Raw genomic sequence first — 25,554 nt, 5'->3', positions numbered from 1 at the left:
TTTCTGTTTAGAATTTATTAAACAAAATGTCTTTGAAGATGCTCATTAAAAAATACAGGCATCTGAGGTACTGTCCCTTTACCAGAAAGACAGATGCACAGGGAAGCTGCTTCATGTGAAAATTGACCAGAATAATAATGATTACCTATCAGTGAAAATCAAGTATAAAACTAGACAAATGTTAAAAAAAGAACTCTCCAAAAGAAAACACCATACATCCATATACTTTAGCTATTTTTTTTTTGACAGAATGCTATTGTTTTGCAGTGAATCACTTGAGAGGACCTCATGTAAAGGAAAATGGAAGAATATAAACTCTGAAAGTACACCAATAAACCTACTTAACAGTAACAGGGTCATTTTCGGTTTAGATTTAAAATTTGTTTACTGGGAAAAACTAGCATGGAGGCACAGTTTGCCATAAAATATGCTTTGAAAGCTTAGTAAATATTAAAATGGAGCCTGTAGCACATGACATAAATATAAAGCTGGATTTATTGAATATGAGGTCATTAGCTACTAAGGCACTGCTTATAAATGATTACATTACTGATCATAATCTAAATTATGCTTAACAGAAACGTGGCTTTAAGCAAGATGACTGCATTCCTCTGTATGAGTCTGCTCTTCCTCGCTATGCTTATATATATAAGCCCAGATATCTTGAGGTGATGGTGTTGCTATTATCTTTGATTGCAAAGTAGATACTAGGGAGCGATTAGGGTGTGAATTCAACACATTTGAATTGATGGTATTTCACGTGACTGGCATGGTGACATGCAGCCCTTCATGTAATGTCATTGTGGTTATTTAAAGATCTTCTGGCTCCTTTGTAAAGGAATTCGCTGATTTCTTAACTAGTTTGATCATACATATAGATAAAATTTTCATTGTTGAGGATTTTACTATAATTTTCCATATGGATATTAATCTTCTCAGCACAGCCTTCATCTCCATTCTAGATTCTGTTGGTTTTTAGATTTGGTTCTTAGCTGTGGTATTTTTGTGGAACACGTGGAAATTCTCCCACTAAACTCTGCTATCTCAGATCATGCATTGGTGATGTTTGAGATTCAGACGAGGACCACAACATTGTCGGCTCCTAAGCACTACTTCAGGTGTTTGATCAGCGCTTTGACTGCCGCAGCTCTCGATAATACACACTATACACAAAGAGATGAGGCCGAACTGGAACTTGTGTTCGAAATGGTTGAGCAGGCATTTGGTAGCAGACTTCACTGTGTTGCTCCAATAAAAAGAAAACTTAATGACAAGAAACACACACCTTGGTATACAGACCAAACATGTGAGCCTAAGCAAGCCACACATAAACTTGAACGTAAAAGCCACATCACCAAGTTAGAGGTTTTTTGGATTGCCTGGAAAGAAAGTGTTTTAACATACAGATATTCACTCTCTAGAGCCAGGTCCGCATACCTTTCCAGGCTGATGGAAAACAACAAAAACAATCCCAGATTCCTGTTTGGAACTGCGTCATGTCTGACAAGGAATCATGCAACAGTGGACTCGCAGGGTCCAGTAACACATAGCAGCAATGATTTTATTGTGTTTTTTGATGACAGCCAATATTAGGGAGACTATTCGGAGCATTACATTGGTTGCTCATGACATTCAGATATATGGCTCAGCGATGTCAGATGGAATAAATCAGATGTTTGAATTCTTCTTTATTATTGGTGAATCTGATCTACTGAACGTACAATGTGTTTGTTAGATAACATACCTGCAAAGCTGTTTGAATAGATTCCACCACTAATACGTAGCACATTACTTAATATAATAAACTCGTCTTTAAGACTGGGGTATGTCCCAAATTCAGTCAAGGTTCCTACTGTCTGACCCATCCTCAGGAATGAAATCGGGATCCCAGTTATTTGGTTAATTATAAACCTATTTCTAACCATCCACTTAATTCTAAAATCTTAGGAAAATAAAGTAGTTGCTAGTCTGTTCCCTCTGTTTTTGGCAAAGAAAGAACATTAATGAAATGTTCCAATCGGGGTCCTCATCGCAGTGCTGAAACTGCACTACTGAGAGTCATGAATGACTTGCTTATGGCCAGTGATGATGGATGCATATCCCTGTTGAACCTACTGGATCTAAGTGCACCATTTCATATTGTTGATATGATATTTTATTGGTAAGGTTAGAGTCTTTGGTTGGTGTTAAAGGGCAGGCATTGTTCTGGTTCTGCACATATTTAGCTGTTGCCAGTTCATCAATCTGAGCAATGAATCCTCTGGATCCACCAGAGTGAGGTATGGTGTCCCACCATGTTCTCTCCTGGGTCCCCTACTATTCACCTAGTACATACATTATGCCTCTCAGTGATATTATTAGGAAACATAATGCGAGTTTTCATTGTTATGCAGATGACACACAGCTATACAGGTGAGCTATCACAACTGTTAAAGACTGGGGGATGCTTGGCTGAAGCTAGGAGCTGGAAGGCCAGTAACTTCCTTCTGTTAAGCCCTGACAATGCAGAGGTGTTGTTACTGAGCCCTAGGACAGCCCAGAGTGCTGTTGATAGCATAACGCTTGATGGCTACCTACTGCCTAGTCAATGCAAGCACAGTGATGTAAAGCTTCGCTGTCACAACTGACTCAGCCGATTCTCTGGATGCTCACACAAATATTAACGTTGTTAAACCAGCTATCTTCCATCTGAGGAATATTGCAAAATGTAGAACAATGGTTTCACTTGAGGATGCAGAAAAGTTAACACACCCTTATATAAATATGTGAAATGTGAGCAGATTAGTCCTGTACTAGCATCGACCTGCTGACTCATATCAACTATAAGGTATTACTGCTGACCTATAAGGCACTGAATGGTCTAGCACCGGAGAACATTAGCAGTTTTACTAGTTTCGTATAACCTCACTTGTTTGTTCCGTTCTCCGTGGGGTGGGCTGCCTGGCAGTACCTAGAGTGGAACAATCTTGGCTGCGGAGCATGCTGTCACGGGGTTCCAAAGTAGTGGCAGATTCTACCAGCAAACGTCTGAGATTCAGACTCACTCACGGTATTTAAAGTCAATGCTAAAAACTCACTCAATCTAGGATATGATGACAAAACGAATAGCTAGCTTTTACCCCTAGCTAGGATTACAGTGTGAGAAACAGAGTTGGTTGGGGATCAGTGTCATCGACTCTGGGTGAACTCGGTGTCCAGGAGTCTCATTCTGGATTCACACGTCACATGAGTGCTGGTGTTCAGGAATTTCTCACGCTTGTGTTCCCTCCCACCTCTCCTGCCTAGTTAAGCTGCCATAGTTAATTAGACCTGCCATAGACTCCTTATCTCCATACTGCACTACACATAATGTCATTCATGTCGCCCAGTTTAATTAACACATTGTTCATTTCTTCCCTACGACATGAGGGATTCTGTTAGGGATGCACCAATCGATTGGCTAGTGACCGGAAATGGCACATTTTCGTCCTGAATGGCACTGACCAGCACTCGGCCAATCAGTCTAAACGTGGCTGATTTTATGAGCGAATCAAGTACTTTTTGAACCAACCAGTGGTAGTCGATATGGCGATATTTTACGATACCCAGTTGCAATTGCATCCACAGTACACAGTCCAGAGGTGTTGTAAGAATCGAGATACAGCACTGCATTTACATTTACTTTTATTTAGCAGACGCCTTTGTGCATACCGACGTACAAGTGAGGCAAATAGTACATTACATGTGCACTACTTGACACCATTATTATAACAACAAATCGGCAAGTACCTGTTACGCAATGCCTGTGTGTCCGGACGCTGCAACAGTACCTCAACAAAAACAGACTGACGTGAAACAGAGTGATTTCAGCCTGCATAATATATCAGAGCTGTCTGTATATCTCCCTTCTTTGTCAATTATATGTCTCTTTCGATCTCAATTAAGTGCCTAGATTTAATAACTTAATTGATCTTTTTTTAGCCAGGTAGCTAAGTTGGTGAAAAAAACAAACCAACAAACTTTATATATTACTACTACTGCTATAAATATTGTACTTGTGTCACAAAGTAAATAACACACGGTCCATAGACTGTTCAGGAACGTTGTTGCATAAATTGGTTCCAAAAAAGGTTCTGCTTCGATTGTGTGAAATAGTTTGTATTTGCGAAATCTGATGTGAACCAATCTACTGTATTTTGCAAACTCTGTAAAGGTCCCGTACAAGTGACAACACAACCACCTCTTTTAACCACCTAGAAGTACTGATCGGCCATTCCTCCCTGTTAGAGCACCTGCCCCTGGAAAAGTCTGCGCGTGCGTCACTGCCAAAAACATTTGGAACAACCGATTTTATTCAACACTTGTTGAGCCATTATTATTTGAACAGGTTATTAGAAATATTTCGCTTGCAGAGAGTTTGCTAAAGCAGTGTTAAAAATGTACAGTCTGGTAATTATTAAACTAAGAAAACTGGAATCGGCCAAGATCGCTATCGGCTGGTCAGGTTTAAAAAGAAATAGCCAATCGGGATTGGCCAAGAGAAATGCAATCGGTGCATCCCTAGAATCTGTCCTGGAGCTCCTGTTGATGGGCAGTTCCCTCCCTGCCCGTCCACCCAGCCTATACATCTGCCTATGCTTTCTTGTTTGCTGTTGGACAGCACCACCCTTCCATTATACCAAAGGAAGCAGTATCCTCACCTGCCTGCCCAGAAATCAGCATCCATAATTCCACTGGACCTTCTGCATATATAACTGCACTACGAACAACTCTGTTTTATAAATTGGGAGAATGGGCTCCTGTTTTGAGTCTGGTTCCACCTAAGATTTCTTCCTACGAAGAAGTTCTTCTTGCCACCGCTGCCTCTGGCTTACTTTCTGGCGGCTATGGGTAGGTATAATGTCAAGCGCTTTGAGGTAATGTGATGTGGAAATGCACCATAGAAATGATTTGAATTGAAAACAGAATGTGGAGGGAAGGGGTCTTGAGGACCTTTGGTGTAGACATTGCTTTACTGCTAAATAAGTCATGCGGCCTTCCAGTCTCTGCATTTATAAAGAAAAGAAGAGCACGCACACATACACATGAGTAAAGAGGCTCAGTTATGCACAAAACAGTGGCTAAGCTCTATGGTAAAACATAGCCAGAATCATATTAAGCAGACTACTGTGCTATGAAGGATTGATTTGTGTCAGCCCTGGAAATTGTAGGAATCATAAATCACAAAGAGCAAATGATGGAACAAGTCCTTAAAATTCTACTGAACATGTACAAGATCTGCATGGACAATATATAGTGTATGCATGTTGGCCTAATTGAAAACAGAAGTTATTTTAATAGATGCAAATCAAAAATAGAATCTTATAAAGGCAATCTGTTAGATATTTTTGTATTTGTGTTTGGACTTTATATCAACCACATAAAAATATTTATGCAAATTTGTTCCAGACTTTTAGTTTTTGACATACAAGACTGTCCTCACAATAACTGGATTCAGTAGAGTTTCTGTAGAAACAAATTGTTCCTGCAGGACCCTTGTTGTACATTTATGTACTCATATTATCTGACCGCTGTATCAGATAATTTACTGTCATGTGATGTACAACAACAGATCCCTGTTTATTACTATAAATCTTTCTTGAACTATTTGCAGAGCAATAATATACTGGGATCGGCTTGGTTACAACTGACCTCAAGGAAGAAAAATCGCATACTTAGATCAATTATATGTGATACATAAAATGTAAATTGGAGAGAACAATGGTCCCTGTGGGGACACTGTTCGTGGAGAAGGTATCTGGTGGTCTCCCCTCTGGAGGACTGTGGATTGCTGCTACCCCTTTCCTAGTGCCCAGCAGTCAGTGAAAAGCTGAGATTCTCCTCACATCTCATGCTTCTGCTTCTGCTTCATCACCACACTCGACATGTCCTCTTAGGTACCATGTAGGACTTATTTTGGCAGTTGAAGGCCTTGGCAAACTCTGGGAAATTCAGGAGTGACCCCAGTACCCTGTAGGGGACAAAATATAGAATGTTCTTTCTCCAGTTTTTTTAAATTCTCACATTATAATTTTTGTTCTGATACCAAGACAAAACATCAGCCTGACCTGAACTCGCCTGGACTGTGGACATCGGTCTTAATAGAATTAACAGCATGTTCCGGCCTGTGAGTTCCACACCACACCTGAGAATGGGAGGTGAGGGAGTAAATCTGTGTGAGACCTGTATATTTTAAGTTACAAATCACCACTATTTCAGGATTGTTAACACTTCTGTTAAGCAGGAAGTGTTGGAGATTTTTATATAATGATGTTCCTCCCCGATACCTCTTTTGCTCCAACTTGGTTTACACTGTCAGACCTGCCTTAATGTGCTCTAGTGAGCACTTACCTGAGCAAAGTTGAGGAAGAAGAGCTGCTTGTGGTTCAGGTTAATGCCAGGTAGAAGTGCCTCCTTCCCATGTTTCTTGATGTAGTTCAGGTAGGCCTGAAACATCAATCAGCATATCTAGTTGAGAACCACACATGGAAAAGATCCCTTCTGCACCTTGGGCCTGTCATCATAGTCAGATGCCTTCTTATCATAGTCAGATGCCTTCTCATCAGGCTCATGAAGCAGGGTGCTCTTTGTCTGAAAATCTCAAACCCTGCTTCTCTAGAGATCCTTGGGGGCAAAGGTCTCTTTGAAATCTGACGTGAAAACTCCAGTGTTAAGCAAAGGGGAACCGCAATGCTCCAAACTCCATCTTGGAGACAAAAGTGACCACTCTGTTCTGCATTCTTTACTAATTGTTGATTAGGGACATCACTGTATTGTAAACGTGTTGTGTTTTGGAACAATTGCCAAAAAAAGAATTGTATTTCTCCAAACAATTTGACATAACCCAGCTGAAACATGAAAACAAATCTTCCGCACAGTCCAGAGCTTCATGTGGAATCCAACCTGCAGATTCCTTTCTTAAGGTTCAAGAAAGAGACCAGATTAAATCCATCTTTCCATCATCAAATGGTGACAAACGGAATTACTTTCCACACCGCAGCTCAAGCTGGTAATTTTAATAGTCATGACCACCATCACAAACATGCCTATAAAGCAAATTGAATCAGCAATCATATCAATTATAAAATACCTGATGTATATTGTAATAATATGAAAGTGGGAAAATCAACCTAAGGAAGACTTTCTAAATATAAAAGTTTTATAGTATACTCTTAGAGCCATATTCCAACATAGTGAAGAGACATTACGATGTGCTGTCCTTACTTGATATGACTGTCGGATGCCCCCGTTGTCCGCGATGTTTTCCCCGAGGGTGTTATTCCCATTGATCTTGTCACACAGGCAGTGCACAGATAGAGGAACAAAAACTGTCATTTGGGGGTTTTCTTTGTGTGTTTTGAAATCACTGCCTATACCAGGAAAAACTATTAAGCTCTCTGCTCACTGGGGAAGAATACCATTGTTAGTGATCACGATGCCATGATAAGGGAAATGTGTCTGCTCTCGGGTAGTTCTTTTAGGGAAGAACCATAAGCAGGTGGGGGGGCATGTCTAGATGTCTCTCTGTGCAATGTTGTCATTTATTCTAGCAGCTCCTCTGGCATATTGCTGTAAAAAAAAATGTAGGATGAGGTGTCATGTAGTGGGTGGCTTCCTTACATTTTGGCCACCGGCCAAATCCCAAGAGAAATTCCCATATTGATGGACGATGCACTTTGACAGATTCTGAAAGCGCTCTGTAGATGCTGCAGTCCACCAGTCCTTCAGGTCTCCATCCTTGTCGAAGTTCCTGCCTGTTCAATGAAGCAGGCTCATACTTACTCATTACATTTTCTGCTGTGTACTCAAAGAAATGTTCTGAGTTTTGTGCCACATTAACACTACAGCACCAGTGTCAGGAAAATCATAGGAAATATAGGTAGAATGGTATTTATAATGAATGTAATCCTGACAAAAATGATGAAAAGTAACAAGTCAGCCATCCATTAGAACTCCAATGTCGGCACTCTGCAGGGTTAGTCTTTTCTTTGCCAGCCTATAAACGGTGATTTGTATGATCATATGCCTTTACTCATGCTGTCTTTACAGTTCTAATAAAACATAATCTTATTATTTTCCTGTTCTTACAGTGTTATGAGATTCAGTTATTCATTTCTTCTGATATCCTTTCAATACATTCCTGTCCTGCATTAATTTCAGACACAGACCACAAAGGATATTTAGTCCTTCATTGTTCAAATTGCGTATCACTTCGTTGCATCTGTGGAAATTCCTGAGAACGCTGAGTGTCAATTAAATAGGATGCCAGCTTTTTGGCGCCTGCATTTTTGGTAAAAACAGTCCTCTGAAATATGTAACAAACTTTGCGCTGCAAAACACATATTTTTATGTAATCCCATAGACCTTCACTCACCATTGTCATCAAATCCGTGAGTGATTTCATGGCCAATGACCATCCCGATGCCGCCATAGTTAAGAGACATGGGTTGACCTTTGCCAAAGAAGGGGGGTTGAAGGATTCCAGCTGGGAACACTGTGGGAAAGAGGGCCTTCGATGTCATTTACAGCCAGCACCCTCAGCCCACATGGAGCTATGCGTAAACCAAGAATGCTTCATTGCGCCCCCTAACTGTACACTCAGGTAATGTCAGGTCGGTACATTCTACTTTTCATTAGCCCAAACTGACCCACCATTTATGTTTTAACAACGACAGGGAAGGCCTCTATGCAACCTCATAATGATTTAACAATTCATTATCGAAAAGAGTAAACGGTGTGATGCCGCTTATACCTATTTGGTTTCTGCTAGGTGAGTAGAAGGCATTCACAATGGCAGGTCCTGTGATCCATCTTTTTTCAGCAACAGAAAAAAAAATTAGATTACAGTCATACTCGGCTTCCGCTGGTATTTGGAAAAGAACATGTGTCATGCTGAGTAGAGACTGGGACCTGGGTACCTACAGATCCAGCACAGTGACTTACTCTTCTTTGTTAACTTTCATTCTTAGTTTCTTCAGTCGTTTCTTCTGGCCAAACTCTAGGTTTTTCAAAATGTTCTCGAAATACTCTTGCACATTGTAGTTCAACTGAAACAACAAAAACATAAAACAGCAAAAGCTCAATTTTCTAGTACTATGTACCGTACTATAATACCGTAGCATTAAAAAGTGACTGTAATGCTTTACTTTCTGTCAGACGTTTAATATGTCCGGCGCCCTAGTGGCTCTTGGTCTTGTAAGATTCCAACTTACATCCTTGTATTCATTGTGCAGATATTCGTCATTCATGATGTTCTCAGAGTAACCAATCCTCTCACGAATAGTCCTTGCCTGTTATTTAGAGCGGAGAACACGGCCAAGTATTTTTGTAGCACTGTGCGGTCACATTAATGATTTCATTAAACAATGTTGCTTTATTTTTTATTAATTTATTTTATTAAATAAGCCGTTTTTTTATGGAAGGGATGGGCTCAAAGTCTGTGCGACCAAGAAAAGAGATTTTATTGTAGATCGCATTTCTTACCTTTTCTTCTGCTGCCCTTTTGGTCTCCTTGTCCATCCAGGGAAGGTCATCAAGATTATTCACAAAAACTTGCCTGATCTCAGCAATCATTTCATCCATCTTGGCCAGATAAGCAGAAAAATCTTACTATTTAATTTCTTCTTTTATGATGTAATCCATAAAACCCTTTCAGGTTGGAGCTATTTTGTTTAATTATGCATTGCATAAGCACATTAAACATAATGAATAGAAACATCTCTATATAAAACAGTTATTTGTGCAATCTTGTGTTTTCATGAGTACAGCTATTAGCCGTGTGAGATACTCATTACAGCCACATTTTGACTGAGCCTCGGTAGTGCTACAGTGAAAGGCTATTTTACAGGCAGATCAAGTGAATAGTGCTACACGTCACACAAGGCTACAATCACCTTCACTCTCAGGGCTTTATGACTAATATAAGAAACAAGTCCTGATTCGTGGTTTCTGGCTAAAATGTGGCATACAAAAAATAATCTGGGAGATTATTGTAGGAAACATGGCTATGTAACGTATTGGTAACCTACAGGTATATTAAGGCTCCAGCCGAAGACAGACTTAGCCTGCGTCACACACATTATGGCTACAATGGTGCACCTATGCACAATTATGAGAAGATTACATCACAATGACCAAACTGAAAAATGGTGTTGATGTGAATATTGTCCCTACAATGACAGTTACTATAAAATACTAAGACAAATGCTCATAAAGCACTAGCACACACACACACACACTCCTGACCATATCTTTGCTCTCCCCAGCAAAGGCCTCCTCTACATATAGCCGACCCACTGCGTTCTCCATGTTGTTGTTCACATAATTAGCACACTGGCGCCACACAGCTGCTTCAGATGTAGTTCCATATATAGCCTGTAGGGGGCAAGGGGCGTTGGCATAGTATCAAATCCTGTAAGGAAAGCTCTAACCTACAATTATCAATCTTATAACCGTTCTTTTGTCATAAAAAATATTGCTAACTTTCCACTATCCTTACAGCAGAGATGGCAATTTCAGGTCCAGAAAGTAGAGCTGAGCTTAAAAACACTCGGTTTCAGGTCCGGAAAGTAAAAATCCAGACCATGATTTACTTTCAACCAACAAACAGTCACAGAGTATCCACACTCAGCGTTTTATCGCAATACTGCACTATTATTAGAGATTCTAATCCATTCATGATTCAGCTGTTCTTAACAGGCAGACTTTAATACGTGTCAGACAAAGACATGGGAAGAGGTCAAAGTGTAACAGCTTCTCAAAGCCCCTTCTGTCACCAGGTTTGTACAAGCCTAGGATCTCTGCTGCCTTCGCTTTCAGCCCTAATCATGTGGGAAGCTGGTTTCTGAGAGGCACGCATACCTTACGGAAGGCTTTTCTTGTGTCTCTGTAAGCTCTGCTCAAACCAACCACCAGGTTCATCACATATCGCCAGACAATATAATTCTGTAGGTCTCTGCAGAAGGTGCAAGAAGGAGGTCAGAACTGAGCCCGTTTGTCTGTTTTCTGTGAACAAAGTGGTGTCAGTGGGGTGCAGTTACAAACCTCGGTGTATAACTTTCCAGGATGGGCCTGAGCTTTGTAAGGTACCTTGGTGCATATACAATCACAGCTTCATCTTCGCTTATCGTGATGTTTACCGTCTCCATTATTTTGTTTGCAAACCGAGTCCAGTTAAATTCCTGTTGAGGTATTCAAAGTGAACGCTGAGTAAACGCAAGCATGACAACAGCGTGCTTGTAAAAAAGGTATAGCGGACGGAAAACAGAAAGAACAGAAACAGGAATGTGATCTCTTACAGAATACATGGACATCGGCAATAAATTATTATAGCTGACGCTGCCGCTTCAGTTTGTAAGGAGAAGCTTCTTACTTTGGAGTCAATCACCAAGGAGAAGTTGGTGCTCAGAACACCCAATGGCATTTTGTTGTAAAGGAGAACCGGGTCATTTCTGTCTTCTGGTATGTCCGTTGCCTGCGGGAAACGAATGGTTACCAAAATGTAACTTACTGTTATATCTGTGTGTGTGTGGATTATGTTCATATTACATAGTACTGAACAAATGTTTCCCACGATGTAATAAAAACCTGTAATTTTGATGCTGTGGGGACAATGTGGATATTACATTGTGGGGACCAAATGTCCTCACAATGACAAAAACGGTTTTTATGGAACTATTTTTTTTTTGGTCCCCACAAGGGGAAACTCAGCTTTATAAAAATCTGTGACTGCAATGAAAAAAAAATGTAAACACAAAAAGATTCCGGTATTTTGTTTGGTTACTTATGGTTAAGGTTAGGGCTGGATAGGGGTTAAGGTTCTCATTGCTGGGATTAGGGCTTTTCCCATAGAAATGAATGCACAGTCCCCACAAAGAGATGAACACAAACATATGTGTGTGTGTATCCATGTACAGGGAGAATAACAGGGGCGTTACATTGGCGATGTCTTTCTCCAGCTGCATCACTGTGGCCAGCTCCTGAGCAATCAGGCTCTCATTCACACTGAGCCCTCGGTCAGTACGCATCAGCTTGGCCACATCAATCATGAAAAGCTCATATGCTCGACATGCCTGCAAAAGAATGGCAAGAGAGGATGACAAGGGGTGGAACTCAGGTAGGCTATATTTGGCTAGATCATTTTTACAGTACAGGTATTGCTCTATCAGCAAATAAAACTGCATGTATGATGAGAAGTCCTGGCGATATACTTTAATGATTCCTGGGGGGAAGTCCCACTTGTGTATAACTTGTGCCTCCATTCATAAACATGGAAATCCCAAGTAACTGGGAAGGCACAGAACAGGTATGGACATTTGAACACTAAAATTGGAATAAAAATTAAATTAAATGGAAGGATAACTGATTCTGGCCAAGGATGGTACTACCCAAAGGAATCATTTGATTTGCCAATATTTGTTTACAAAGACTATATGGACATTCACGTGTTTCATTCAGACCCATCGCCACAGGTATATAGCATCAAGCACCTAGTCATGCAGTGAAGTTTACAAACATTCATGAAAGAATGGGTCGTTCTGAAGAGCTCAGTGAATTCAAGCATAGTACTGCCATACTAGCTTGGCGGTATGACCAAAAATTTATATCACGGTATTTTTCAGTTATATCACTTTCACGGTAAACGACGGTATTATTTTTTTAAGTATGACTGGGCATTTACCACATTTTATAGGATTTTATGTTTTACGGTTTTTCATTGTTCCCAAATAAACTATATTATTTTATTATTAGCAATTGCACCTATCCACTACCTTAATGATGACATATGGCTAACGTCTTTGTTGGCTAACTGCTTATAGATAAACGGCTGCTATTAAGGTGTGTGCCGGCCAAGTTAACATTTTTCATAAGTGTTTAATAGTTCAATTTCTCATAAAAAATTAAGACCGGGATGTAGGTCTTTAAGATGGTTGGCCAGGTTTGACGTGCTAATTGACTTTGTCGCCACGACTTTGTAGCACGGTTAGCATAAAGGCTTATCAACATCCTTAACCTTTCCATGCTCGTCTGCAAAATACTTCCAAACGGCACTCGTGCGTTTATCTTTTTTTTTACTAAAGCATCTTGTGAAGTGCCTTCAGCTGCAGCACATGCCATGTTCGGCCAATTCGGTATGTGCGTCTTAACCAGCGCGAGTGCGTTCAGTGGCTATTGAGAAGAGGGGCGGGGCTGCATGAGTGTGTGCGTGCGTGCGCACGCGTGCTTGCGCTGTAGCGGTGAAGTGTGGTGAATGAGGGGAAAACTGCACTGTTTGTATCAATAATGCTGAAAATGAATATCTAATCAGATACAAATTTTTTATGTATCGATTAGTATCTGAGAATCGATTTTTGATAACCCCAGTGTCTCATTATTTTCAACTCCAGTGTCAGCTATATCTTCCGTTTCTGATCTTTCGCAGTTCATTTTTAGCAGCGAAAAAGGTCCCCCTTTTTTCCAGCTGCGCCACTTTCCGAACGTAGTATAGGGTATTTAAGCCGGTATTGCGGTATAAGAAAAATTCATATCATAACAATAATAAAAAACAGTTTTCGGTATGAACCGGTATACCGCCCAGCACTAGATGCCACCTTTGCAATGAGTCAGTTTGTGAAATTTCTTCCCAACTAGATATTCCACGGTCAGCTGTAAGTGGTATTATTGCCGAGGCGAAGCTTTTAGGAATAACACAAACGCAGCCACAAAGTGGCAGACCACATAAAGTAACAAAGCAGGGTTTATACAGAGTACAATGAAATTCTTACTCGAAATTGTTACTTACTTTCATAAACAATGATATTTCTCCATACAGTTCTGCTATTTAGAAATCTTGGTCAAAAAATTTGCCAAGAGCAGGGGTTTACATTTTGCTAGAACGTTTATATTGTTATAGGAAACAAAACTTAGCAAGCTTTGCAATTTTATTGACCATTCCTTTCAAGTTTATCTAGTATATGTTTAACATTAGTTTAAAGTTTACAGACACTACTTTTGCATGAGCTCTGCATCCTAATCATTCATCAGATCAGGAAGAGTGGCTGTTTAAATCACTCATAAACATGTTTCTGAGGAATTGATTTATTCACAAATATTGCAATATTTATCAAAAATAAATGGATTTTTTCCCCAATATTGTGCAGCAGTAATATTAAGTATGAAATACTACTATGAGAGAGCTAACAGCATATGATGCAACATTCAGCATGAGGTAGTAAAGCAGTATGTGGCAGAGCGAAGTACCAAAACTATGTGAAGCAGTGGGTAGAATATAGAGAATACTGCAGCAGTATTACAAAACTAGCATCTCACTATGGAGGCAGCAGGTTTTCAATGTTTCATGTCCCAACCTCATACAAACAAGTAAAACCGGAAATGAAGGAGTCAAGAAGGTTTTCTCACACTGGCCCTTGGTGGAGGAACCAGCTTGATGTAGCTACATGTGCAAGTATGAGGAGCAGCCCTGCTTGTGTAAACACACGCATTGCACGCATAGAGTATAAACCGGCCCTAATTTTATGGAGTTATTTTTTCTGGGGTTGGGATAGGCTCCTTAGTTCCAGTGAATTTAACTCTTAATGCTTCAGCATACCAAGACATTTTGGACAATTCTATACTTCCAACTTTGTGGAAACAGTTTGGGGAGGTTCCAGCATGACTGTGCCCCAGTACACAAAGCAAAGGTCCATAAAGACATGGAAGACCTTAACTGGCCCACATAGAGCCCTGACCTCAACCCCACTGAACACCTTGGGGTTGAACTACAATGGAGGTTGTGAGCCATGCCTTCACGCCCAAAATCGGTGCCTGACCTCACAAATGCTCTTCTGCATGAATGGGCAAGAATTCCCACTGACACACTCCAAAATTTTGTGGAAAGTCTTCCCAGAAGAGTGGCAGCTATTATAGCTCCCTGTTGATGCATAAGGATTTAGAATGGGATGTCATAAATGTTTCTTTAAGTGCCAGGTGTCCATATAGGGTATCATTTGGCAATGACACTTATCTGAATTATTTGAAATATTTACATGTGATATAGTTACGGTGTGGATGTTTCAGGGAAGGGGCAGCCCTAGGGGAAAACCCCTCCACTCACCTGCGATGAACTGCCTAATGAAGATTAAACAGGCTTGTTGTGTTAGGGGCAGAGGGAGTCTTCCACAAAGCAGGATTTCTCAGTTAGTTGGGTTAACTTAAGCTATTAGTCATGATTGTCCAATAGGAATACTCCTTAACAAAACTCTTATTGGACAATCATAACTTCTAGCTTAAGTTAACCTAGCTTACTGAGAAATCCTACTTTGCAGAACACACCTGGAGTGTCTAGGAGCAACGAAATTACCATAATAGATGCACCAGGCACTTTTAAATCTTTTGTGTGGCAGCATTTTGGGGATCTGGCAGAAAATATAAATATAAAGGGTGACAGACAAAACATGAACCATCTGTAAGCACTGTAGGAAAATAATGCCGTATAACGCTACTACTATGCAAAGCCATTTGCAGCACCATCATAGCTCTTTACTTCAATCCACTGCACCGGTGAAGAAAACAAAAGAAAAAATGTTTTATGGTTGTTATTTTTATTGGGATTTTTTATATTCTATTCTATGAGTAGTGAAATACGAAAGAAGCCTGTTATTTGAGTTTGGGGTGAAATATGTTATGGTGCTGGATATTTGTTTTGTTATTTACTGCATATTGTCATGCCAGGCCCGTCCAATCCTCGTGTGTGCCACGCCCCCTGATTATCCACGTGTGCTTCCCCAATCGTACCCAGCTGTTCCTTGTTATTTCGCCTTGTCTTTTAATTATTAGTCCACGTCTTGTTGTTCCGTCATTGATGTTAGGTATTGTTAGTTCTGTGGTTATGTCCCGTTCTACCCGTTGTCTTCCTTCCCGTAATAAATCCCCAGTTTTCCCCGCTTTCTGCCTCCCTGCCTCGTCCTTCCCTGCATCCTTCCTGCCCGCCTGCCCGTCCGCAACCCGCGATCCTGACACATGTGTTGATGGTGATTATTTAACACATTTCACCATACATCTGCAGTATTTAGCATTTTTTGTCTTTCAAATTAATCAAATAAAAGGCCGCTTTCCAGTAATATATTTCCTCTTTGAAGTTTTCCTTAAAATATTGTTAAAATATCGTCTCGTTCTCATGAACCCAATATCGTGTCTCGTCTCAACTCGTGGGCTGAGTATACACCCCTAGTGCTAATATAATAGTCACCTTCCCTCCTCCAGTCCCTCTGCCCTCTGGATCTGCTTTCCAAACAGAAGACTATGGTTTTTTTCACAGTAAAGTTTACACTGTGGGCTGTTTGAGGTCCTACCAGATGTTGGCGTGAGAAAGAAGTTTTGAAATCAATACAGAGGGCCACCACATTGAGGCTCTAATACATTGTACTGTTTTACCCTGGAAGGTAAACAATCTGCAGATGCTCCAATATGCAGGCACATTTCTGGAGAAGCTGTTGGACACTTACCTCTTCATAAGGGCCAGTGCACACATAATAGTCCCTGGAAGAAAGACCCAGTCCAGGCTGGTCAAACTGGAAAAAAGTTAAAAAAAAAAAAAAAACTTTTTGGCTGGAGCCAGGAGTTGAAAACAAGCATTGTTTTATAAAGATATTTTACAAGATCTGTGAACCAAGTTAGAAAAAAACTACTGCATTTTTCCACCACCTACATGAATGATGTGGGAATTGGAGTCTTTGTCATCAGTTTCCACGAAAAAGTTAATAAGGACTTGTTTTCCGTATCTCTCATTCAGCCTTGCTATGGCGTCCTCCAGCGTCCAGTTTACACCTGTGGCAGTGATGGGACATAAGCATGGTCAGTGATGCAGGGACACTGCCAGTGCCTCTCAATAACATTTGCTGCCTGTCTCACCATATTCTCTGTCCCAGTTGTCTGTGGCCACTGGCCATTCGTAGATTATGGGCAGCATCTTCAGTAGTGGATCTCCACCCCTCTTCTCAATTGTGCCTGTTTGAAAATCCAAGAGTGTATTTTTTTGTAACAAAACAGGGTTTCACATCATATGTGCAATCTAATCTTTTTCCATTCTGGAATTATCCCATCCAGTTAAAAACTGATTTTAAAATATACTGCAGGTTTTAGAAATTCCTTGTCCATTATCCAGCCATTTTCTAACTGCTTGTTCCGGAAAGGGTCATGGAGACGCCTTGAATCTATCCCAGGCAGCGTAGGGCATTAGACAGGAGTACATCCTGGACAGGATGCCAGTCCTTCACTGGGCATATACATGCAATTTTGAGACTCCAATTAGGCTGCAGATTGTGGAGGAAAGCGAAAGGTGTTCCAGAGAAAACTCCCCACACAGAGCAGAAGTGGGATTTGAATCCCACTGAGCTAAGCCATAATCCATGATAAAAGTGTAAATTAACTCAATCTGACAATTTGAAGATTAAGCAGGAACAAAAACATACACAAAAATGTAGCTGGAATTCATGTCACTTAGATGCATTTAAAAATAGGAAGAGTCAATTAGACAAGGAATTCGAGGTACTAGAACCATGTTTAATTTACTTTCATTGATGCAGGACTTGTACAGCAACTTAGCCTTGATCAAGGCGCTGTTGTTGGCTGTGTCAGACCTTTCAAGCACACCTGTAACGACAAGAATAAACAGAGTATAGCACAATGTCTATGCTGATCCCATTTGATTTTACATTTGATGGGCACCCTTTACCTCACTCATGTAGCTGCTTTTCATAGCCCTAGTCAATCCCCTCAGGTGGTCTGTTACCCTCCCATAACCTAAACCCTTAAATATGATTGCATGTAAAAAATGTGTCTTAGGTCTTGAGTTTGACTGGCATCCTATCAGGATGTAATATGACGCTGAGACATAATAAGGCCTCTTTCATTCTCATGAGTGATAAATGAACATAAGCTGGATTGAAGGGGGAAAGTGATGGATGTAATGTTTGTGTGACACTCTGGACGGATATCAGAAAGAAGCGGCATCGTGTTTATGGTAAGCAAGTATTTCACAGAAAGCGGCTACTGAACAGGACCGACCTGTCCCTTCACTCCCGCTCTTTCTTTCTTGTATTTTTCCAGTTTTTATTCTCCCTAAATGTCCTGCAGCCCCCCGCAGCCCATGTGACCTACTCCAGCGTGCAGGATCACGCTTCACAAGGCTGATGCTTCGCTATTTATATTCCAATTTAACTTTAATTAGAGCCGCGACTTGGGAAGCAATTGGGTGCTTCCTGGAAAGGGCACAGATCATGTGTGCATGATAGGATTATGGGCTGCCCGCTGTCAGGGCATCTGGAACCAGTCCAGCTTCAAACCTCCTTGCTGATTCAGACTGGTCCTTCCTGACTGTCTGGTGAACCTATGCTGGTAAACTTCTGTAATCGTAAACTCTTTCCAAGAATAGGTGTCTCATAGCCTCTTCCTGTTACATCCATGGTCATAGGCTTCGCTCAAATAGTCATCGTCTGTTCCATCACATGGGCCTACTCACTTTTCCTTCCATATCTTTGCCTTATATGTAGCTCTAGACTTTCATGTTTTATTTTCTCAGCCTTGTGTACTGAGGATTCCTATTCATAATGGTACAGTTTTGACTCAATTTTAAACCCTGCAATATAATTTAACTTGAAACAGGAGCTATAAATGTCCCATGGGCAGCATGACCATAAAACAATGACAAATGACCGTGACCTTATCCATGGAAAATAAGAGAAGGGAAAGATGCATAACCACTGTGTGCAAGGTTTCTATGATATATAAGCAGCTACATTTCTGTGCTTAAAAATCCCTTAAGTAAAGCTCTTTATTGTCACCTTCTGATTTTAATGTCCCCAGTTGCATGCACACACCTGTTCCTCAATGCATTTTGTAACACAAGGGGGGGGGGTATTTCCTTTCATCTGTAGAGAGAGCTGCTCCCCGGAGGCAGCTGTATAGCCTCACAGCTTAATTTGTGGGGTGGGAGAGTGCCGTAATTAAAATCTCCCGGTCAGTTTATCAAATTATTTTGGAGCATGCCAGCGTGCACTGTAGATTTTGATAGTCTTGCACAATAACTTATGTAAGTTAGCAGTAGCCTCAGTCTGCCAACTGGGTAACCAATTAAAATATGTGATATTACCTTATAAAGAATTTTAAAACGCGATGCATTTTGTGCAAAACTGGACTGATTATCCTAATGTGAAACATTCAATAATAATAATTCTGTAATTTTGATTGGTTGACCTCAGGGGTTAAAATCAACACAAAATGCATTAGAACAACAGCTTTGCAATTGTTTCTGCTTATTTCTATTTTATGTTTCTTTCAATTAAAATTGGTCTACATTTTTCCATGTGATTATGGACACCAGCCAATTGTCTTCATCCTTGATTTTAATCATATGGTTCCAAACCACTCAAAGCTCAAAACAGAAACCTGCAGGACACAGATAATCATTTGAGGTAAAGGCAGGGTCAAGTTGCACTCAAGTTTTGCTTGGTTAAGCAGCGGTCAAAATCCAAGGCTCGACATTACATGCATCGCAAAGCCCGAAACAGTCAGAGGTACACAGAGAGGAATCATCTTTTCCATTTTAAACCTCATCTGCCTGGTCATTGGAAACGACAGCATCAAATTTCTAATTTAAACTATCTGATTCATTTATTATGCAGTGACACATTTCCTATGCAAGAAAAATCAATTAAAGGTTGGGCCACATCTCACCCCACCACACATCCTCATTAGAATTGCTTGCTCAGGTTCTTTGGATTCTAAGAAAGTAGAGTGTCAAAACATGAGTCATGTACATCAGCTACCAGAACTGAGAATACCTGGCCTAGCAAGCTAGGAGAACCACTACACCACCTGCAGCTCTGGCTGACATGCTGTATCTCTGTGTCACATGGTACATTTAATTAATACAGAATTTATTATAATATAGTTGTTAATCTATGAGACCATGTCAATGATTGATCAATGAGTAGTTGATGTTTTACCAACCTTTCAGAACCACTTCCAGCTCATCCCTCAGGATATCAAAAGTGCTGTAGCGTGAGCTGGTCTCTGGTATGATGTTCTTCTTCAACCAGCCCCCACAGGCATACTGGTAGAAGTTATCACATGGCTCCTTGCTGGGATCCATGTTCTCGATGATCCGGGAGGCTGTGATATGACCAGCGATGATCAGCAACAGTGGGGCCCAGCTCCCCTGGGCCAGCTCTCCAGCAGTGCTGTTCTTTATGAACTAATTGAGGTTCTAGAACAGTTACACTGCCTTCTGTTTGGAAAGCTTGCTCTATTTCAGCAGGCAAATGCAGGAATATAATCCTAACAAGAAGGAGTACAAAGGGGAATGAAACCATTCACTGAATAATTGCACAATGCTGGCCTACCTGACCGGGTGCAGTCTGCCGTCGTACAAATGCCACCTGTAGACAATCGAAAAATACAGCGGTCAAAGCACTTTAGAAGAATGACCCATCGAAAGCGAAATACCTGCCATTCCACCTCATTAGTGAGCAGCGTGGAGGGGTGACCTAAAGGCTGCATGCAAGAAGCAGCTGGGCTTCACCCACCCTGACCGCCAGCAGTGGACGACAACATCATCACACACACCCTGTCTAACAACCCGTCCAGCAACTTCTCTGTGATTCGATTTAGCATGGCGTGGAATGAGTCCCTCCCTGCTTCCCTCTCAGGTTCTCCCGCGTTCATGCGGAGAGCGGGGCTTCATGCAGAGAAATCCCCCTGCATTTGCATTCTGTCTCAGAAAGCTGCTGAAACATTTATTAAGTACGATGATTTACTCAGGCTGGCACAGCTTTGCTTTCCACCCACCATCTGCTATACATCTGCCCAGCACCTGGAGGGGTTACAACATATTTACTGTGGAACAGCCGGGGCCATTATCGACATACTCATTTCCTGTCCTGTTAATTATGGCTTGTAGCCTGATTCTCTAATTAGCCCAAATGCATAGATCTGTTTGTCCCGTGGAAGGCCTCTATATGCACTGCAGAGTGCACTCTGCCTGATGGAGCACCTTCTTGCACTTTAGGTAAAACCTGTTGTGACCCCAGTGAGCCCCACTTACTTCCATTTTGGGTTACAAACAGGACAGTGAGAGCCACCAGCACGACGAAGAGAAGTGATACTATGGTGATCAAGCCGATCTCCAGGGATGTCCAGCGGAGCTTCTTCACTGACTTTGGCGTACAGCTTTCCGCCATATTCAGCCGCCCCTCAGGTGCCGCCTGTAAAAATTCACCTGTGGTGGAAGAGAAACGACAGGCAAAGTGATCTGCCGCAAAATGAAAGGAAAACTTCAGACCCCACAGCACTGCTTGTCAGACTTTATTTCTTTCCACGAGTAAACTGGAGGAAGAGCTACTTGCCACTCTGAAGTTGGATTCCGACCTGCTGCCACCTCATCTCTGTATCTCTGTACCTCTTCTGTAAAAAGCGCAGTCAGCACAATTCCCAGAAGCTGGTCTGAACAGACATTAACCCTTGATCCTCTTCCACACATAAGTGCTGATGTCCCCTGCCAGTATACTAACCTACTCGTGGAGATGAAAGATCAGGTCCTGGGTATGAAATGACCCTTCTGCAGGAATGCAAAAATGAGCCCTGCAACATAGCCCAAGGAGCCGGTGGTGAGCTGGGCTTTCGTCTCTGAGCCACTACTATTCTTTTGTTTTTAGTAAAACCAAGATATGAGGAGCACCGTTGAGTTTCCTGTAGTTTGCTCTTTATGAAGATACAGCTTCTATGTCATATCTTTTCTAGCCCAAGGCTCCTGTTGTCGTGAGCCAGCTAAACAAAGAGGACTGTTTGGGTTCTATAAGAAATGTCAACATGGAAGGCGATTGCGTGTGTGGGTGTGTCCTTATACCCTTGTGCATGCAGTAATAATAACATCATATATGTGGTAATACACAACATTTACAAGAAACCATGAACCTGCTTTTTTACCGAGTAACGTGGGTTAAGCAAGACAGTTCAGTTCCGTCACTCTGCATATCATTATCGTACAGTGTTATATGATCCAGAAAGAAAGATGGCATTTTGTTCCATTTCTGTTATAAAAGAATTGTGTTGTGCAAAAGACCTATTGAGGTGGTTACCTCACTGAGGGAGCACTGAAAACACCTCGTACGTCATATTTATACGAGGCACTGAATTCCACAAGAATTAAAACTGCCCAAAGCCAAACAGCTGTCCGGCAGTTCGAGCTCAGTGTGTGCGTGTGTGCATTGAGTGTGTGCTCTGGTCACCAAGATACTGTACTGCTTATCAGGTGTGTTTATCCTCAGCATTATCCGTCCCTCATATGCATGCCAATTTGCTGTAATCTGTTTCATTTTAATTCACAAATATTTACTGTAGCAGTTGGATGGATGGATACATGGATTGATGAATGGATGAATGGATGGATGAAGCAACCTTTGAGTGACAAAACTTGATCCGTAAGTCGATCCGGTGCCTTTTACAGTCTTATTTAGGAAGGCAAAGCCAGAACATGTCAGAGCTTGTGTGTCAGACACGTCCGGTTGACAGTCCATCGGGCATTTTCTAAGGACACCCTTCTCAACATGGATCAGGCCTGATGAAGAAGGCACCCCCTGTTCACACCATCGTGCTGAGCTCAGGGCTGTGGGGGCTCCAAAGGCCAAAGTAGGCTGGTGCACACAGTTCTGTCCGTGAATGCTGTGTGCCCCCCCCCCCACCTATCCTCATATTTTTCTGCCCCATTCAGCATTCTGAAAACTAGTTTACATAAAAGTACAAAGACGTTATTACCATGTTTAATATGTTTTCCAGTTATTTTATCGTTTAGGCAATTCTTGCATCGTGCAGTGGCTGGTTCATTCTTTGCTCTGCCACTGATTGCATGGTAATTAACACACACTGAAAGTGAAACCCCAACGCAATGCAGCTTAGCAGCCCAGTGACAGCTTCCGTGCTCCATAGAGATTATACCTGCAGCACATCTGCCAGTCCAACCCACAGCGGATGATAAAGATTCCCATTTTTATACACTAAGCAACAATTAGGCAGATGACAAATATTCAGCAAGCAGACAAGCGTACTGTGGAGTACTATGGAGAAGTCTTACGGAGTAAGAAAATTGTGTTTAAATGACCTTCATGTTGGTGTAAAAGAAAGATTTTATGTTTGTCAGAGTGTGTTCGCTTAACCATTTCAAAAACTCTCCTTACGTCAACCCAGAATTTACAGCCACCCTCCAATATACTCATATGTTTGTTCACTTCACCACTAGCATACCATGTTTGGCTAATCAGTACCTCATTGAGTTATTAAATTATTTTAAGTTAATTAGTTATGTGAGCTGGTGGTTAAATTTAACTAATACATGGAATGGTTGGGATGCCCCTGAGGAGAGGTTTGGGAACTGAAGCGATGTTCATCCAACTAGATATCAGTAACTTTTTGGAGACCAGAATCAAATTCTTATTAGTCTTTATTGTTACTGTCAATTTGCATATGTTCTACTGTTAAATTGTGCTTTTTCTGAACAAATATAAATGTACTACCCAGATAAATAACTTTAAACATTTTCTTTGACTTTTCACAGTACTGTAGTTAAACTCATTATCTACATCAGCGGTGAACTTCTGTTTAGGTACTTATACTGCACGGTGAAGGAGAAAGTAGCCACTGAAACGTTTGTCTTTTAAAAAATATATATAGACGCACGTATATAAACGTGTATATACATGTTCTGTTGTTCCGTCATGCCATCCAAGATGTCTTTTTGGGACAGGCTGCAGGTTCACTGCTACCCTCTGTTAGATACGCGGTTATGGATGATAGATGAATGAACGATTGAACTGAATTCATTTCTGGTCTGTCTTACCATAATAATTAGAATAATTTGTTTGTTTATTATTTTAATTTTTTTACAGGAACATAAGTACTCATATATAATCACACATTTACCGAGTGTCTGGACAGCAATATATCTGATAGATCTTTAAGTACCGGAAAATACGGACGTCGTTGGTTCTGTTGAAAGCATATTAATTGCAGGCGTTTAAAATAATACTTAACTGTAGTGCATGAATTATTTGAATGAAATAGCAATAACAGAACGTTTCTATTGCAATCAACAGCAGTACCTAGCATAATGTGTATGTGTTGCAAATGAGAAACTAAAACAAGTTATCAATCAACCCAAAAGAAAACAAATGAAAGATTAACCCGTTGCGTTTTTTTTTTTTACTTACCAGGTGTCTCTGGAAATTTTCGGTCGATGATGTAAATGGGCATCACCGACCAATCAAACAGACATCAAATCCATGAAAAAAGAACCTTCAGGATCAGGGTGTATGCAACCTGACAATCAACGACGGAGAAACATTCTCCTTTAATGCACTTCTTTAAAAAATATCCGCATCTCTCTTCGAACTGGGTTAGAAATGCGCTTTCCTACCTGTTAACGACGCGAGACATCACGAATCCACTCTAACTGTTGCAAATTCCTTACTATTTTACGAATACAAACTAAATGAAACAACTGGAACCTGCTCAGCTTAGAAATGTACTGAATATTAGTGTATGTCAGCGTAGACGCACTCCTGTAGTTCCGTCGCTGGCCGGTGCTGCCTTGGAGCCCTCTTTCAGAGGTGTTCTTCTCAGCCGCTGCGGGTTTAGTACTTTCGTGAGAACCTGTCACACAATCCTAAATGAGTAGCGAGTGGTTTTTGTCTAAAGTAAATTTCATGACTGGTCTGCAACCTCATGGATGATCATTATGTCGTTTTAAGGTTTACTAGCTTTCTGAAACTAATTTATGCTGCGTCTGGGGTAAGAGCCCGCGATCATCCCGTCCTTATCATAGTAATAACACTACAGTATGTTCTTGTGTTTCTTATAACAAGGCCAGAGATGTATTATGGAAACTCTCCAAACACAAGAGATTCTCAAAAATATGGCCATTTTAAATTACAAAACTGTATTTTAATTTGAGTTGATAAATTATTCGATTTATTATAAATTGGTCAGTGTCTGTCATAAATATGATTTACCATTATAGACAACGATTTAACCATTTCCTTCTTACATTACATCAGAACTCTTAACTAAACTAGAACTAAATGTACAGAGTTACTTGGTCTCCCTGTTTTAAGATAAATTCAGTTCAACTTATTTTCGGTGGTGCCTTTCACAACAAAGCTGCCTGAAGGCACTTGACTGGAGTATGCAGCAATTCATTATTACATCAATTGTCCTAAATGGTTTATGATGAAAGGAGAAGGGGAGCATCCTTGGAGTGGATGTAACAAGGTGTGTTCGGACTTCAGCTTCACGCTGCCATCATGTCTGCTTCTGACAGGCATCAGCTTCACGCTGCCATCATGTCTGCTTCTGACAGGCATCAGCTTCACGCTGCCATCATGTCTGCTTCTGACAGGCATCAGCTTCACGCTGCCATCATGTTTGCTTCTGACAGGCATCAGCTTCACGCTGCCATCATGTCTGCTTCTGACAGGCATCAGCTTCACGCTGCCATCATGTCTGCTTCTG

At 41.0% G+C, this 25,554-nt stretch overlaps 1 protein-coding gene across 3 annotated transcripts; it reads right to left on the bottom strand.

Moving 5' to 3' along the window:
• Positions 1-24,884, bottom strand: LOC125711385 (neprilysin-like). Of its 3 annotated transcripts, none has more exons than XM_048980219.1 (24): positions 24,461-24,884; positions 24,255-24,363; positions 21,098-21,271; positions 20,397-20,432; positions 20,005-20,166; positions 17,566-17,646; positions 16,906-17,001; positions 16,703-16,821; positions 16,500-16,565; positions 11,955-12,089; positions 11,390-11,491; positions 11,062-11,198; positions 10,879-10,972; positions 10,264-10,392; positions 9,502-9,600; positions 9,231-9,308; positions 8,962-9,065; positions 8,771-8,829; positions 8,393-8,512; positions 7,639-7,772; positions 7,243-7,308; positions 6,370-6,465; positions 6,087-6,163; positions 1-5,989 (listed from the first exon to the last, which is right to left on the bottom strand). In XM_048980219.1, exons 2-24 carry the CDS (start codon positions 24,295-24,297, stop codon positions 5,890-5,892), a joined length of 2,307 nt encoding a protein of 768 aa, XP_048836176.1. In that variant the 5' UTR covers positions 24,298-24,363; positions 24,461-24,884; the 3' UTR covers positions 1-5,889. The 3 variants fall into 3 exon arrangements, with proteins under 3 accessions (XP_048836176.1, XP_048836178.1, XP_048836177.1); XM_048980221.1 differs by lacking the exons at positions 24,255-24,363; positions 24,461-24,884 and adding exons at positions 21,399-21,456; positions 21,564-21,582; XM_048980220.1 differs by lacking the exons at positions 24,255-24,363; positions 24,461-24,884 and adding an exon at positions 21,399-21,606.
• Positions 24,885-25,554: the final 670 nt, after the last annotated feature.

The sequence above is a fragment of the Brienomyrus brachyistius genome, chromosome 17 (genome assembly GCF_023856365.1).
Source record: "Brienomyrus brachyistius isolate T26 chromosome 17, BBRACH_0.4, whole genome shotgun sequence".
Taxonomy (NCBI): Eukaryota; Metazoa; Chordata; class Actinopteri; order Osteoglossiformes; family Mormyridae; genus Brienomyrus; species Brienomyrus brachyistius.
This window is presented reverse-complemented; position numbering and strand designations above follow the sequence as displayed.

Bases quoted from the DNA above. Each gene is read 5' to 3' on its own strand.
- LOC125711385 (XM_048980219.1), bottom strand. From the start codon at position 24,297: ATGCCCATTTACATCATCGACCGAAAATTTCCAGAGACACCTG. The intron at 20,433-21,097 runs GTAAGTGGGGCT...GATTGTCTACAG, and splicing joins GTTTGTAACCCAAAATGGAA to GTGGCATTTGTACGACGGCA. The intron at 9,601-10,263 runs GTCAGGAGTGTG...TATCTGGCCAAG, and splicing joins CTGGGGAGAGCAAAGATATG to ATGGATGAAATGATTGCTGA.